This window comes from Fulmarus glacialis, unplaced genomic scaffold (genome assembly GCF_000690835.1).
Source record: "Fulmarus glacialis isolate BGI_N327 unplaced genomic scaffold, ASM69083v1 scaffold6384, whole genome shotgun sequence".
Lineage (NCBI taxonomy): Eukaryota > Metazoa > Chordata > Aves > Procellariiformes > Procellariidae > Fulmarus > Fulmarus glacialis.
In genome coordinates, this window is record NW_009205986.1 from 27467 (window position 1) to 41247 (window position 13781).

Sequence of the window (13781 nt, forward strand, 5' to 3'; positions counted from 1 at the left end):
TCAAAGATTGCTTGTCTAAGCGAAGAAGAGTATGGGAGTGGCTGCGGGGCCATGGAGACCAGCTCTGGTTTGCAGGGGCTGTGCCGTGCGCAGGATTCGGTTGGGCTCAACCGAGGGTCACGAGAGACCCCGCGCTAGCCGCAGTCGTGAGGAGCGTGTGCGCATGTGCAGCCGCGTGCCAGCCGCGTGCTAGCCGCGTGCTAGCCGCATGAGGAGCGAGGCTGGAGCCGTGCGAAGCCTACGCACCTGCGCAGGAATGTAGCAACGTGCAAGTACCTGCCGTTGCCATGGAAACCACAGCCCCTGAGTGAGGATAAAGGGGGCTGCCCAGACAAGGCCCGGCGTGTCGCTCACTGCCGACCCCCCTGACACGACGCCCACCACCGAAACGCCGAAGGTTTGGACCCCGGCGCGACCGCCTGCCGTGACCGCCTGCCACCGAAACAGAAACACCGAGAGATTTGGATCCCGGCGCGACCGCCCAGCTCCGAAACACTGAAGGACTTGGACCCTTGGGACGCCGCGGATCCATGGTGGTGACTATTCTTGACTCTATCCCGAATGCTTTCTTAATTTCTATCTTTGTCCTAATCTATCCTATCGCTAATAAGTTTGATAATAAAAGTCGTTTAGGACATTTGAAATTGGCAGCATTTGACCTCGTTTTTGTCTTAATCACGCTCCTGGGATTGTATCGAAACCTCCCCTGACGCTGGATCGGGACACACTTGTTTCCAAAAGTAGTTGCATTTCCAATGTCTCTATGCAGTCAACTTCTTAGTAGCCTACATCATACCCTACTGCTTCTGTCAAATCACGAAGTACACGGCAACCTTTAATCATAGTCTTTTATCACGAAGATGATGGAAGAGTACCTCAGACACGCCATCTCCTGGATGTTCTCTGCCTTCAAAATGGCAAATTGATTTCATATCGAGTCTCTCATTCCCAGACCCTAGTAGACAATCTTCTATGGTTTATATCTACTTGAAAATAATCACAACAGTCAACCCTGAGCCTGGATCGAGACAGAGCTAAAGCTCTGTTTTTCAAGACATGCCAAGAGATCATGACCTTATCTTAAATTCCAAGCCTCAAGCTCTTCTAAGCAGAGAAGAGGACCAAATCTAATTAAGGCAAAGTGTCATTATCATGAATTACTTACACAACCTGGCTACATCTGTTCTAATCTAATTAGAATTAACTTGTTGGTATCATACAGAACATAGGCAGACAGGATTTATCTGATGCTGTTAAGTAAATAACAGTCCACACTGTACAGCTCAGTTTCTCTGAAATGTATGAAAACGTCTGCTGTTTCAAAACCACTATCCTAAGCCTTTATTTACAGGTTGCTTTGGCTTCAGTTTCATGTTTGGAGGATTGTTGGTTTTTTCTGCACTCCACATATTAGCCATTACTATTTTCCAATCTATCAGCCAGGTTCCTCTTCATTGAGTATCACTACCAATGTTCATTTTACTAAAGCAGTCCTCTTTTAAGACCCACCAAAATTGAAACAGGCAAGCATAATTTTAAGCAATCATGCTAAAGAAATAACCCCACAGTAGTGCCCTGAAGACATTTGGAAAGTAGAAAAAGACATGAGAAAAGCAGCCCTGCAGACACAAAGGTCAGAGAAGAAAGTGGGGGAGGAGGTGCTCCAGGTGCCGGAGCAGAGACTACCCTGCAGACACAAAGGTCAGAGAAGAAAGTGGGGGAGGAGGTGCTCCAGGTGCCGGAGCAGAGACTACCCTGCAGACACAAAGGTCAGAGAAGAAAGTGGGGGAGGAGGTGCTCCAGGTGCCGGAGCAGAGACTACCCTGCACCCTGTGGAGAAGACCATGATGGAGCAGGCTGTCCCTATGCAGCCCACGGAAGACCACACCAGAGCAGATATCTACACTGCACCCCCTGGAGGACCCTGCACTACAGCAGGTGCACATGCCCTGAGGGAAGCTGCAGCCCCTGGAGAGCCCACAGAGGGGCTGGCTCCTGGCAGGAGTTGTGGCCCTCGGAGAGGAACACATGCTGCAGCAGGTTTATCCTGAAGGACTGCAGGCCATGGTGGAGCAGTTTGTGAAGGACACTGGAACAGAGGAAAAGTGTGAGGAGGAAGGAGCAGCAGAGAGAAACTGCTGTGAACTGACTGAAACCCCCATTCCCCATCTCCCTGCGCTTCTCAGGGCAAGGAGGACATAGAGGAGTCAGGAATGAAGGAGTGAAGTTGAGCCTGGGAAGAAACAGGGGAGGGGTGTCTTTAGTTTTGTCTTTATTGCCATTTAAAAATAGAGTAAGATGGTGAGAAACAAATTAAATTAACCTTCCCCAAGGCAAGTCTGTTTTGCCCATGACAGTAATTGGTAAGCAATTTTCTTATCTTTATCCCAACCCATGAGCTTTTTTGTCTTATTTTCTCTCCTTGACCTGTTGAGAAGAGGGAGTGAGAGAGCAGCTGGGTGGGCATCTGGCACCTAGTCAAGGCCAAACCCACCACAACCATGTATTTGTGACCAAAACCCAAACAGTTAATATTACAACCATTTAACAATAAGAGCAGAGAGATGATATTCTATGAGTCTTCATCAAACATCTTTACTTTGAGCACTAATTTCTCTCCTTTGTGTGGGAATTGTTTCCTATCCTCTATATTTATTTCTAGTAACATAAAATAAAACTGCTCAAATACCACTCAAAACAGCTCAATCCACTATTTTCCTACTTACATGTACTTCCAATGGAAATCACTTCCTGATAATCTTTTTATTAAGTCAGTCTCAAACACAGTAGATGTTAACATAGAGAATTAACAGCTGTATAGTGCCAGCTCATATTTCCCATTTCTTCATTGAATATATCAATTGAATAGATTATATTGATATATTATTGTATCAGTGTTGAAACAAAAGAAGGAATCTTCTCCAAAATAAAGCAGGTCATTAACATCCTTGTTAGAAGACCCATTCTTCCTACTTAGTTATTATCTACCCTTATAACAGCCCCCTGGTGTTGCTATGCTCCAAAACAGAAACAGTATTTTTTATAAAATATGCAAGATGTCGTAAGGAGAGACTAAGTAGCAAGAATAAAAGCTACATGCCTGAAAGGAAGCATCAATAAACAGATCTGACAAAGTCAATGGAGGGCAGAGAGAATGCATAAGAACTTTTTAATGAGGAATTATTTTCAGGTTGTCTTTTAGGGAATAAGGAGGAAGATACTCCTTTTTTCTTGTCAATTTACAGGTTGTTTTTTTTTTTTTAAATGAGATGTATGTTCAAAATGTACCTAAGAACGTTGTCTTTTTTTTTTTCCCCCAATCATTGCAGAGAATTTTTTTTTTTTTTCCAATCAACTCTTACTAAAGCTTGGATTTCAAGCGGGAGAACATTTCCTACTGGCAGAAAAGTGCAGAGAATCAAGCATATCAGATTTTTTCCTCCATTGTCAAGGTATTCAACAGCAGGGCTAAGATTAACAACTATGTTCCCAGACACAAGTGCAGTACTGTGTCCATCCAACATGACACTACAGAGCAGCAAAAACCGTGTGCTGGAAAAAGTGTAATTATTCACTGCCAAAACCCTCCTGCCTCATTCAGATTTTAAACAATTTACAATACTGGCTTGAAATGAAATAATATTCCCCAATAATTTGCATATTTTCTGTTTGCATTTTGAATTCCGTTAATGAAATGGAACATTTCACATTGAACAATCTTCTACTCACATGCACTTTTTTTTACTTTTAGTATAGATAATGACTTCAGGTTTACATACTTGTAAAAAGCCTGATTCTCCACCCCACATTTCCAAAGATGCTTGCAGGCTGCTGGTGTAGAGGTATGGAATGACAGCACAGCCTTTTTCTAAGTGCAAAGAAAAGAAAGCAAATAAAAGTAATGAAAATGTTGAATTTTCAAAGATTGAAGTAGCTGTACCTGACAGCATCACCATGAACCACATACACTGAAGACCAAGTTTTCCTGTGTAGCCTCCATCTGTGGTTCACCCACAGAAGTACAACCCATACATAGCTGATATTTAAACTGCCCAGGCAACTGTTTCAGAAATAAAAGGGGATGCTTGGAGGCGGCAGAAACGAGCTATGTGCAAGCGGCTTGTAGAATGAATCTGTACCAACTGTCTTCAGGCCAAAATCAAAGGAGGAAAGTCTCTACGTTCAATACTCCACATTGCACAGTTGCTGCACTACTTACCACCCCCTTCTCCCTGTTCTTTGTGTCCTACTGTCAGATCCTCCTTGCAACCACACAAACAGCCCCTGATACCTCTGGCGTTATTTCCTTCCTCCACTTTCTATTCATCATCTAGATGGCATCCAAAGCCATAATCTTGGGCTGTGTCACTCTGCCCTAGGGGAAGAACTGATTATAGCATGCTGTAGGCAAAAATCTCTATGATTCCAATGGCAAGAGCCCAATGATAGGACTCCTAACTACCTAGGACAGACTCCAGCCTATTCAGCTGACCAAGATTTGAGGAGATGATCATAATTAGCTAAAAGTACCTCACATTGATCCAGGTATCAATGCCCACCTGAATTTTCAATCATATACAGATGTCGCTGATGCTTTAGAGTGGGTGGGTACAGCTTTAGCGCTTTAAAATCCATTAAAACTTGACTACACAGATGACCAAAACCACGAGCAATCAACATAGCACTGCATGAATGTTAAGTGAGAAATGTCTCAACCTTTTGCAAATTAGGCATTCTTTTGACAACAGCAATATTCACTTTCACTCATAATCTACATTTTAGTTACAATATGAAGTACAATTATTGATTGTTTAGAAGTTTGTTTAGTTAAAAAATAACTTATATTTTAGTTGACTCTAAATCAAATGTAGAAGTTCTGTAAGAATATTAAACCTGACCTCTTTCTGAGCTCCAAACACATAAAAAGTCTTCCCTTCAAATTTCAGTTTATAGACATCACACCTAGAAAGAGAAAAATCATTTAAGTATAGGAAAAATAGATAGATCTACAGCTAAGAAAAGCAACTTGCATGCATGTTTCCCTGATTACCAAAGTCAAGCAGGCTGTCAAATGACAAAAAGAGCCTCAACAGAGGTCTTACAACCTTTAGCATAAAAGCATTTAATATTTTAATTTTCTTTAGAATAGAGAACATAAGCCCAAAGTATTTCTTTTACATCCCTATGCACCTTCAAAGAATTAACTTCGGTTGCTGGAAAACGCAGAGAAAATTAAAAGTAGCCAGAAGCTTATGTTTACATTCTATTTATTACAGTTTGTAATTCCTCTTACATCTTAAAATCTAATGTAATTTAATTGAGGGAAAGACAATACTTTGAGCTTGCATATGTTGCATAAGAAGGCATACAATTTTCTAGATGCAGGCACTTTTTACCAGCAACATCTTATCTCTACTCTTACTTATTGTGGGTTCATATCACACATCTTAGTAACTGACTACTTGCAGACAGAACACAACAGGAAGAAGAAGAAAATGTTTGACAGCACTTATTACTGGGGCCTTGTGAGTTGCAAACCTATATCAAAATTTAATTTAACCAAGGCTGAAAGAACAATCTACATATGGAAAAGTAATGCACGATATAAAGGCAATATGATGCCTGTGCTTAAATTGTAATGAAAATTTTGTCATTACCACAGCTAAAATGAAGACACTGTAGTTTTTCATAAACTTCTCTAAAGATTTTGGATGTCCGATGGTTGAAATGGGAACGATTCTGGAGGCAAGAACAATGCTATCCCAGAAACTTTACAACAAGAGTTTTGCTTTAACATTAAACAACAACAACAAAAAATCATTCCAGTTGAGAAAGCTTTTCCATTGAAAAGGAAATCTCAAATATGAATTTGGATTTTCATTGTGTAGTGCAAATATCAGCTAATATCAGTTAAAGCTATTAGCACTCATTTCTAGGTCTCAGAAACGAAAGGAGCAGTACATGGTGTTCAGATAAATCTCACCAGATCGACCTTCCAACGGCCAGCGTAACACTGAGACAGCTTAATGGCTTTTCCTCTATCACTATTTCATTTTGCATCTGGTTTAATGCCAATGGACTAAATGAATACACCGAGCTCTCCGAAGGGACACGTTATCCTGGAGTAACATGAAAAACTAAGCGCCGTGAAACTCATTTCCCAGAGTATGGTGGATACATGCTCGGCAAGTGCTGTTCTCTCCTCCCTGCACCATAGACTGACGTTATAGTTACATTGTCCTTATGCCAAAAGCACAAACCACCAAAGCACTGTGACTAGGGCTACCTGAAATTAAACCTAGGGAAACTGCAGCACAAATCCAGCATCACAAATGTATTTGACAGACAAGTCCCCAGAGTTCCACATGGAACAGAATCGTACAGACAGGACCACGCCGACTTTATACCTCTGACGATTTCAGGTTAGTCAGCTCTTGGGGAGGTTTCTATGGATATGCAGCAAAGAGACCAGCTCTACACAAAAAAACCACCTCACCATTTCTTCACCTCCTGCCCATCTTCTTCCCACAAGACAGGCTGGCAGCACTGAGGTGGAGCAGCCACATCTAAGTAACGGCTGTTGGCATCTGTTTAGCGGCAGGGCTAAAATGCGATTTATCAATGTCTGAGCGTGACTATGCTCACTCTGCACCACATTACTGAGGGCATGGCCAGCTGCTGTTACACCACCTGCGGAAGCTCAGTTTTACCTCTCCCTCAAATGTGGCTGAGGCTGCCCAATTAAGTCAAATGTTTTACAGGAGCAGAAAAGAAAAGCAAAGCCAGACAAACCAAGGACAATTGCGTGTCTACTTCTTAAATAAAGAGGCTAAAAAATAAAAATTCAAAGGCATTCTCATCTCCTTCTCTGCTTACCAAATATGTTCTTTAATAGTTTTCAAGATGAGGTTAATTAAATGAGGAAATAGCAACATTTCCAAGAGTCACAAATAAAGATGCAGGTGGACTCTTGTAAATTCTTCCAGATATCTCTGCCAAAATCCCCATTGGTGATTTACAGCATAGTTGAAGAATCAGCTTACTCAATTTTAGCATTTGTGCATTATGTTGACTAATGCACCCTGTGGAATAATTTTCACTAGAGGAAGAACAAGACCAAATTATTATTATTATACTTCTCATCTAAGATCCTTTAAAAAAAGAACATGATGGGGCACGAGAGGGAATATTCACGTGGTTCACCTTAAAGATAATAGATGCAGGTGAAGATAGTAGGAAGAAGGGAAGACACAGGAGAAAAGACTCTTGCATATTAATCTACTCTTACTTCACATGCTTACCATTTTAACAAATGAATTCTTTTATTCCCCTGGAAGACTACAAATCCTGCAGCTGTGAATCCTAAAAATGTAGTCATCCCCGTTGAGTCCTTGAAAGAGAAAAAAGAAGTATAATTTTCCCCTCATCCAGTGAGTTATTTCTTACTGATAGCATGAATTTTTACTCCACTATAGATTACCTCTATTTAGTTTTCCTTTTCGAAATAAATTTTGCCTTCAAATTGTACACTTCTAAAGAACAAAGACTGCTCTTGGCAATACAGGCCTCATTTATTTCTAGGCATTTAACTGAGTAACAGCATCTTATGCTTTGGTTCCATCTACCTGTAGCTAATGACAACAGGGAATCCTTAGGTATACTTACCAATTTTGTTGAAAACATACTGCTGTGTATGTCCCATTCTTAATGTGCTGACTAACACAAACCAGGGATTCATATCTGCTTCAACACTGGTATTTTTTAAGATTTCACAATACATTGTTCCTCTGCAAGATGTTGTGTTGGAAGTACTGCTGACAGACAGCATTTACTACATCAAGCAAGTACTCTTGAGTAGAAACCAGAACATATGGTGATACTTGCTTTCAAATAGGAAAGACCATTTTTTAAATTTTTAGTTCCACAATAAAAGTTCTGGCTCATAGCTTTTGCACAATGATTCAGGTGAGTTTTGTACTAACTGGATTTCCTGTCAATCCCAAGTTCCAGATCCTCACCTTGTTAAAGTTAGTCAACTTCATTGCGCCTTACGTTCCACCAACAAAATAAGGGAGAACAGAAATAGTGATGCTTCTGGAGTAGCAGCCACAGCACTGGAAGGAGCACATCGTAAGGAGCCAGGGAAGCACCTTGCTTTGCAGTTCACTTCCAGAAGACTGAAAAATTTTCCTCAAGCATAGGCCGTGAACCCCTGCATGCCCTCACACTACAAACCCTGCCAGACAGGTAAAGAGGAAATTTTGATCCAGTTTTGACTCTAAGTGCCAACGTAAGTCTCTGGGATGCCCTCTGAAAATCTGCAGTATAGTTTCAAACTAAACTTTACTAAGTCACTGACTTCACTGAGCTCTGAACCAGACCCTGTATTTCACACAGGACCACCATTCCTAGCAAAGTACATATGAAATACGATGCAGCTCTATGTTAGAGCTGACTGACTAGAGCTTACCACCAGAACAGTTAACAGTTTTGCTGTTCCACCAAAAGAGATGGTATACAAGTCAAAGTAAAAGCAGCAGTTAAAATATGAAGCAAGTAACACTAAAAAGCACTGCAGACTATGCAGATAAAACCAAGTAATTAAAAATGCAGGTGTAAGAGATAATTAGAACTGGTAACTAAAACCACCTTCTTACAGAGAACCACAAAACAGCGAAGTGGAGGAATATGCAAATGTATATCTGGTTCTCCTCTCTATACATTTGGTTTGCTGTTCTTCCTAAGATTTGCATATTTTGATGGTGTTTGAAAAACTAATCTGCCAAGGACTAACAATTTGTTGCATCTTCTGGACAAGAATAATGCTGAATCCTGAAAATCTTGGCAAACATAAAATATTTCACACCTGGAATATTTAGAGAAACCTTTGCATTAAATGCAAAGAAATTATGAAGTATAATCAAAGCTTTTGTCATGACACTCTACTACATTCTCCTTTGATGTTCTGCTTCCTCTGGAGAGACCTTTCCTTTGACTGATGCAGAAATGTCAACCAGTCAATGTTCTTCCAAGGCTTAAAAATAATATGTAGTTCCAGGGCAAGTTCTTTTACGAATTACTCTCTATTTGTGCCTGGATAAAAAACAAAGCTAAATCAATTCAGTTAATGGCTTTTTACTAAATGGTAGCAAAAAGAACATTTTATTAAAATGTTCTTTAGTAAAAAGAACTGTTACCTTGCAAGGATGAGGATCAACACCGTAAGTTTCCAAAGAATATGCTTTCAGGAGCAAGTTGAATTCAGCAACAGCTGGGCTCTGACCTCTGAAATTACAAAAGAAACTAGTTTGACAGCAAAAAGAAAATAGGAGAAAAAGACTTTTTGACTGGAGAGTTTAAATGCTTAAAAAGGGAGGAAAGAAAAATTCTTACTGAAATGCAAACTATGTCAACTATGTTCTGTTTATAATATAATGGTAGAAAATTTTTCACATGTTTTCTCCTGCTGAATTGTACAGTGCCTGATGTTTTCAGGTAAATTCTGATGTTTTTTTCTCAATCCTAAGATAACAACATGTTATGCAGTCAACCAGAGTTATCGGATATCCTGCAAGTATCTATTGTCTTTTGATATACATGCACGTCAGCCTGAATATGAAATAAACCTCAGCATCTTTTTTCCACAAACCCTTGCTCCCCAACCCATTTAAAAGGATTGTGCGGATTAACAGACATTCTTTCCAGCGCAGGGCATAAACACAGCAATCATATTACACTGTCTACTCAGATGCATGCCTAATTATAGCAGTGCCTGTTACCATCATGGTAGTTCAGAATTTCCATTATATGCTCCTATTTTTAGGGTGTCTATAATCAACCATGAATATACACTAAAGCCTGAAACATGGCGTGCAAGACTTGAGTTCTAGAGTAGGTTTTATTATTTGATTTCTGCTCTTCTAACTCCTGCCTTTACAATAAGCTCTAACACAGATTTACAATGCCTGTTTGTCAGTGAACTGTTCTGAGTATTCTTTTATTCATGTATTTGCATGACTAGAGTACATGATTCTGATAGAGAATACGGTTTTGTGACAACGAGCAGTGCTTAGGACCTTTAGAAAGCCAGGCCTCATAAATGCCTCTCATGCAAATTATCCAAAAAATGAGCCATAGATAAATCTTCAAGGAACACAGCAATAGTCATACTTTATCTTACCCCTGCATTTTGGGGTCCAGTCTCACACTGTGACCAGTGGCACTTGGGAATTGGCATTTAAAAACTGCTCTGTGCACTGGTGTAGAATAATTTCCCTGTAGGTCTGTTATCCCCCAGTAGTTAGAAACCAACAAGTACTGACATACAAGACTCAGTATCCCGCCCAAAGTTCAATTTACCAATTAAGACAACGTCTGGGATGCTTGTGGATGTCAAATCCCATTTTGAACCTACCAAGCTGACGCCTGTGGCAATGCAAGTGTCAGTAACCTTTTCTGTTACAAAGTTCTAATTCATGCTCATTTGTACTTCACTGCTCATCATCTCCCAGTCAATCCCATGATACTTCTTTGGCTCCTTCCATATGTCTTTTGGTCCTCCTTGATACAACACTACTTGCACTTTACTTCAGATCACATTTTTGTTGATGTTTAGCTTTTAAAGAATAAAAACCACACGAGATTAGAGAAGAAGTGCCCCTCTTTCTCCTTCCTTTTTTGGTCTCATTCTCACCACTTTCCAATAGAGAACAACACGTATCAAGTGGAACACCAAAAATTACAATGTGCATTTACACAGCTAAGTATTTAAGGAGAAGACAGCATGAAAGCAGCAAACAAACAGAAACGCTTATTTTGCCCAATCAATTTTCTGATGGCTCTACTAAACTGTTTTCCTCCCTTTTCAATACTAATAAATCACAACTTTAAGTGTAATCACAACTGTAAGACCATAAATGAGCCTTAAAAAGGCAACAAGCTTGTTTCATGTACCAACCGCACAGGACAGAAGTAATTAACTAGCTTGACCTAAATTACTTGGAATAAAAACAAATAGATGGTTTGATCGCTTATTGGAAATAGGGCCTTACAGAAAAATAAGATCATAAAATGCATCTTCTTCCCACCTCCCTTTGCTGGTACAAAGGAAAGTAGTCAGTCTTCTGGTCTGAAAGGACCAAAAAGCGACAAATAATTTGGAACAATGTGATTTGGGGGTTTTGGCATTTCCAAAAGGGAACAAATTATTAAATTCCAATTATTATTAAAGAGACACATTAAAAAAGAATTAGTATGCTCTCCTCACCTATAGCCTCTGAAACTACGCTGTCTTTGTGCACATCAAGCGGAACAAGCTGTGTACTTGGGAAAAAAAGCAGAAGACGCGGACAAGTTTGATCTTGTTGGATTACAGGCTAATCAAATGGCTACTATGCAAAGCCTTAAAAGAACATCACAAAGCAGAAGAGTCAAGGTAATTATCAAATGAAAAAATCCTCTTATCATCCCTTATCAAGGGATTAATATTCAAGCCTTGATAATACGCTTTTCATCTGTAACTTAGCAATGAAATTTTCCCTACTAAATAAAAATGTAACTATGGCAAATTCTATCAGCAAAGTCAACATATTTTTAACAATCATTGATTTAACATTAGGTATGCTTTTGATTGGCTTTGTTAAAAAGCCTTTGGGCTTTCTACAAGCAACAAACAGCCTTATACAAAAATGTATAAAGTTTCCTCATTCATGCAAGTGTTTCAACTAATGCCTCTTACAGTGGAAAAACAGGGAATATTTAAACAACGCATTTTTGCTGTTTTGTGAGTTGGTTCTCTCATGAAAGTCAGGTCTCTCTCTCAGTGCATTCACTCCTTTTGACCTTATATGACTTCCCAAATGTTTCAGTATGTATTCAGCATTGAATGGAAGATGTATTCCCTTTCCATATGCTGCAGTCACTATAGCACCCAGATGCAGCGAGCCGAAGTTTTTCAACAGGACCAGTAAAAGAAACGGTTACACAGAAAAGTTTCTGTATATCATACAAATAATAAAATGTGGGTTACTTGTGAAATTAGAGCTCCGCGTTATTAGCTATGAATTAATGATTCAACCTAGGAATCAATCTAAAAGCTCCTAATAAAATTTTAATGAAACAAAGACTTTAAGAGAAGACTGAGAAGTCTGCAACATGCTCTGTTTTTTCCTTTAGGGTCATGAGAAGTACACACTAGAGTACGTACAAGCTCTGTTTATTCCCCACAGGGCCCCCAACTCTGAAGCACTTCAAAGGGCAGGAAGCTCAACAGGGAATACTTCCAGGATGTGCCACAGCAATGATCTACTTGTTTTGCTGGCTGCCCAACACCAATTCACCCTAGAGTTTTCTCCCCTTCATACCTTTCCTTTGAGGTACATTTCTGTTACAAACTGAACTAGTGAAACTTAGTGAAAGCCAAGGATAAGATAGCAAAGGATTGAGCATTAATTCCTTTTAACAAACAGAGCAGACTATATAACAATAACAGCGAAGAAAAATGTCATTCTCGGTTTCTTGCTTCCTGAATTACCTTAATGAAGTCACTTCATGTATCTTCTCTGATCCTCTTACTGACTTATAAAGTGCTGTGAGATACTACCATTAACATACTAATAATAATAATAAAAGGCATAATTATTGTCCATCCTTTTGCCTTATCTCTATGTCAAACAATAGCAATACTGTACTTGAGCATGCCCCAAGTGCAATTAATTTCTGGGTATCTATGGTCTGTAGGGTGTTTCAATGTAATTAATTCAAAGAATAAATAAGTATGTACATAATGATCTGGCCTCTAGAAGCATTACGTATTCACCTCCACACAAACCAGGTACAAGTATCGGCCATAAAGCTTTAAATAACATAGGCTCAGTCTCCATCAAACACCCTTTGCCCTGCCCTGCAACTGTGGACATAATTCACTGCAGTCTCAGGAGAGACCACACTGACTATTTCAAGAAGAATCTCCATCTATGAAATATTCTCCTTGTTATATCCCAGATCTTGAACAGAACATCCCTCAGCAGAACCAGACTACCTGTTTCCTTTTAACCTAAAAAAAAAGCCAGAATTCTGCATAAAGCATCAACACGTTTAGCTACACCATATACTGATCACAGAACTGCTTACTACATGGCTGAGGTTTTGCTGTTGTTTCTTTAAATCTTTTTACAAGTGGTTGAGGCTCCAATTGCTATGGTGCTAAAGGTCTTGAGTAGTTTTTACTTTTCCTTTAAGCTCAGTAGATTTTGGTACACAGTGGAGATGTTTTTAAATACAGTCTGTCTGCTAGTATTTTTAGTCAGAATGAAGGTGCTGAGGAGGATTATGTGGTATTGAAAAACAAATCTGCTACAATTATCAGTGTTTCACAATAGCACAACGGTGGTGGTAATTTCAAAGAAAAGCAGTAAATGAAGATGCTGGTAAACGAAATTGCATTGTAGGCTGTGGCTCAGTTTGTCAGAATAGGGAGGGCAGGCTTTGCACATTGCCCAGGCAGCAGCGGGGAGGAAAAAAGCCTTTAAATGGGTCTGCATATGAAAAGGGACCTTATCATCTGGCAAGTAGCTGAATTGCTAAAATGTTGCTGGAACATATAAAACTCAGAAAACTGCACAACACTCAATTATCAATTTTAACTTGTACTGCAAAATGGTTTTTTCTCTCAGATAAATAGAATTCTAGGATGAGAAAAACCTGAATAATCACTTTAAAACAATAATCAAACTCTTGTACTGAGTCTACTAAATGCTTATGGGTTTAATTTTACACCACAC

The 13781-nt window shown here is 39.6% G+C and overlaps 1 protein-coding gene across 1 annotated transcript in view; it reads right to left on the minus strand.

The window, feature by feature from the left end:
- Positions 1-13781, minus strand: part of FRMD3 (FERM domain containing 3) — a 63983-nt gene that overhangs the window by 19998 nt on the left and 30204 nt on the right. Inside the window, exons 5-8 of the mRNA XM_009575572.1 lie at positions 9198-9285; positions 7302-7390; positions 4899-4962; positions 3780-3868 (exon numbers count right to left, since the gene is read on the minus strand). Of these exons, the coding sequence (XP_009573867.1) occupies positions 3780-3868; positions 4899-4962; positions 7302-7390; positions 9198-9285 (330 nt within the window). The remainder of the gene's footprint in view (positions 1-3779; positions 3869-4898; positions 4963-7301; positions 7391-9197; positions 9286-13781) is intronic.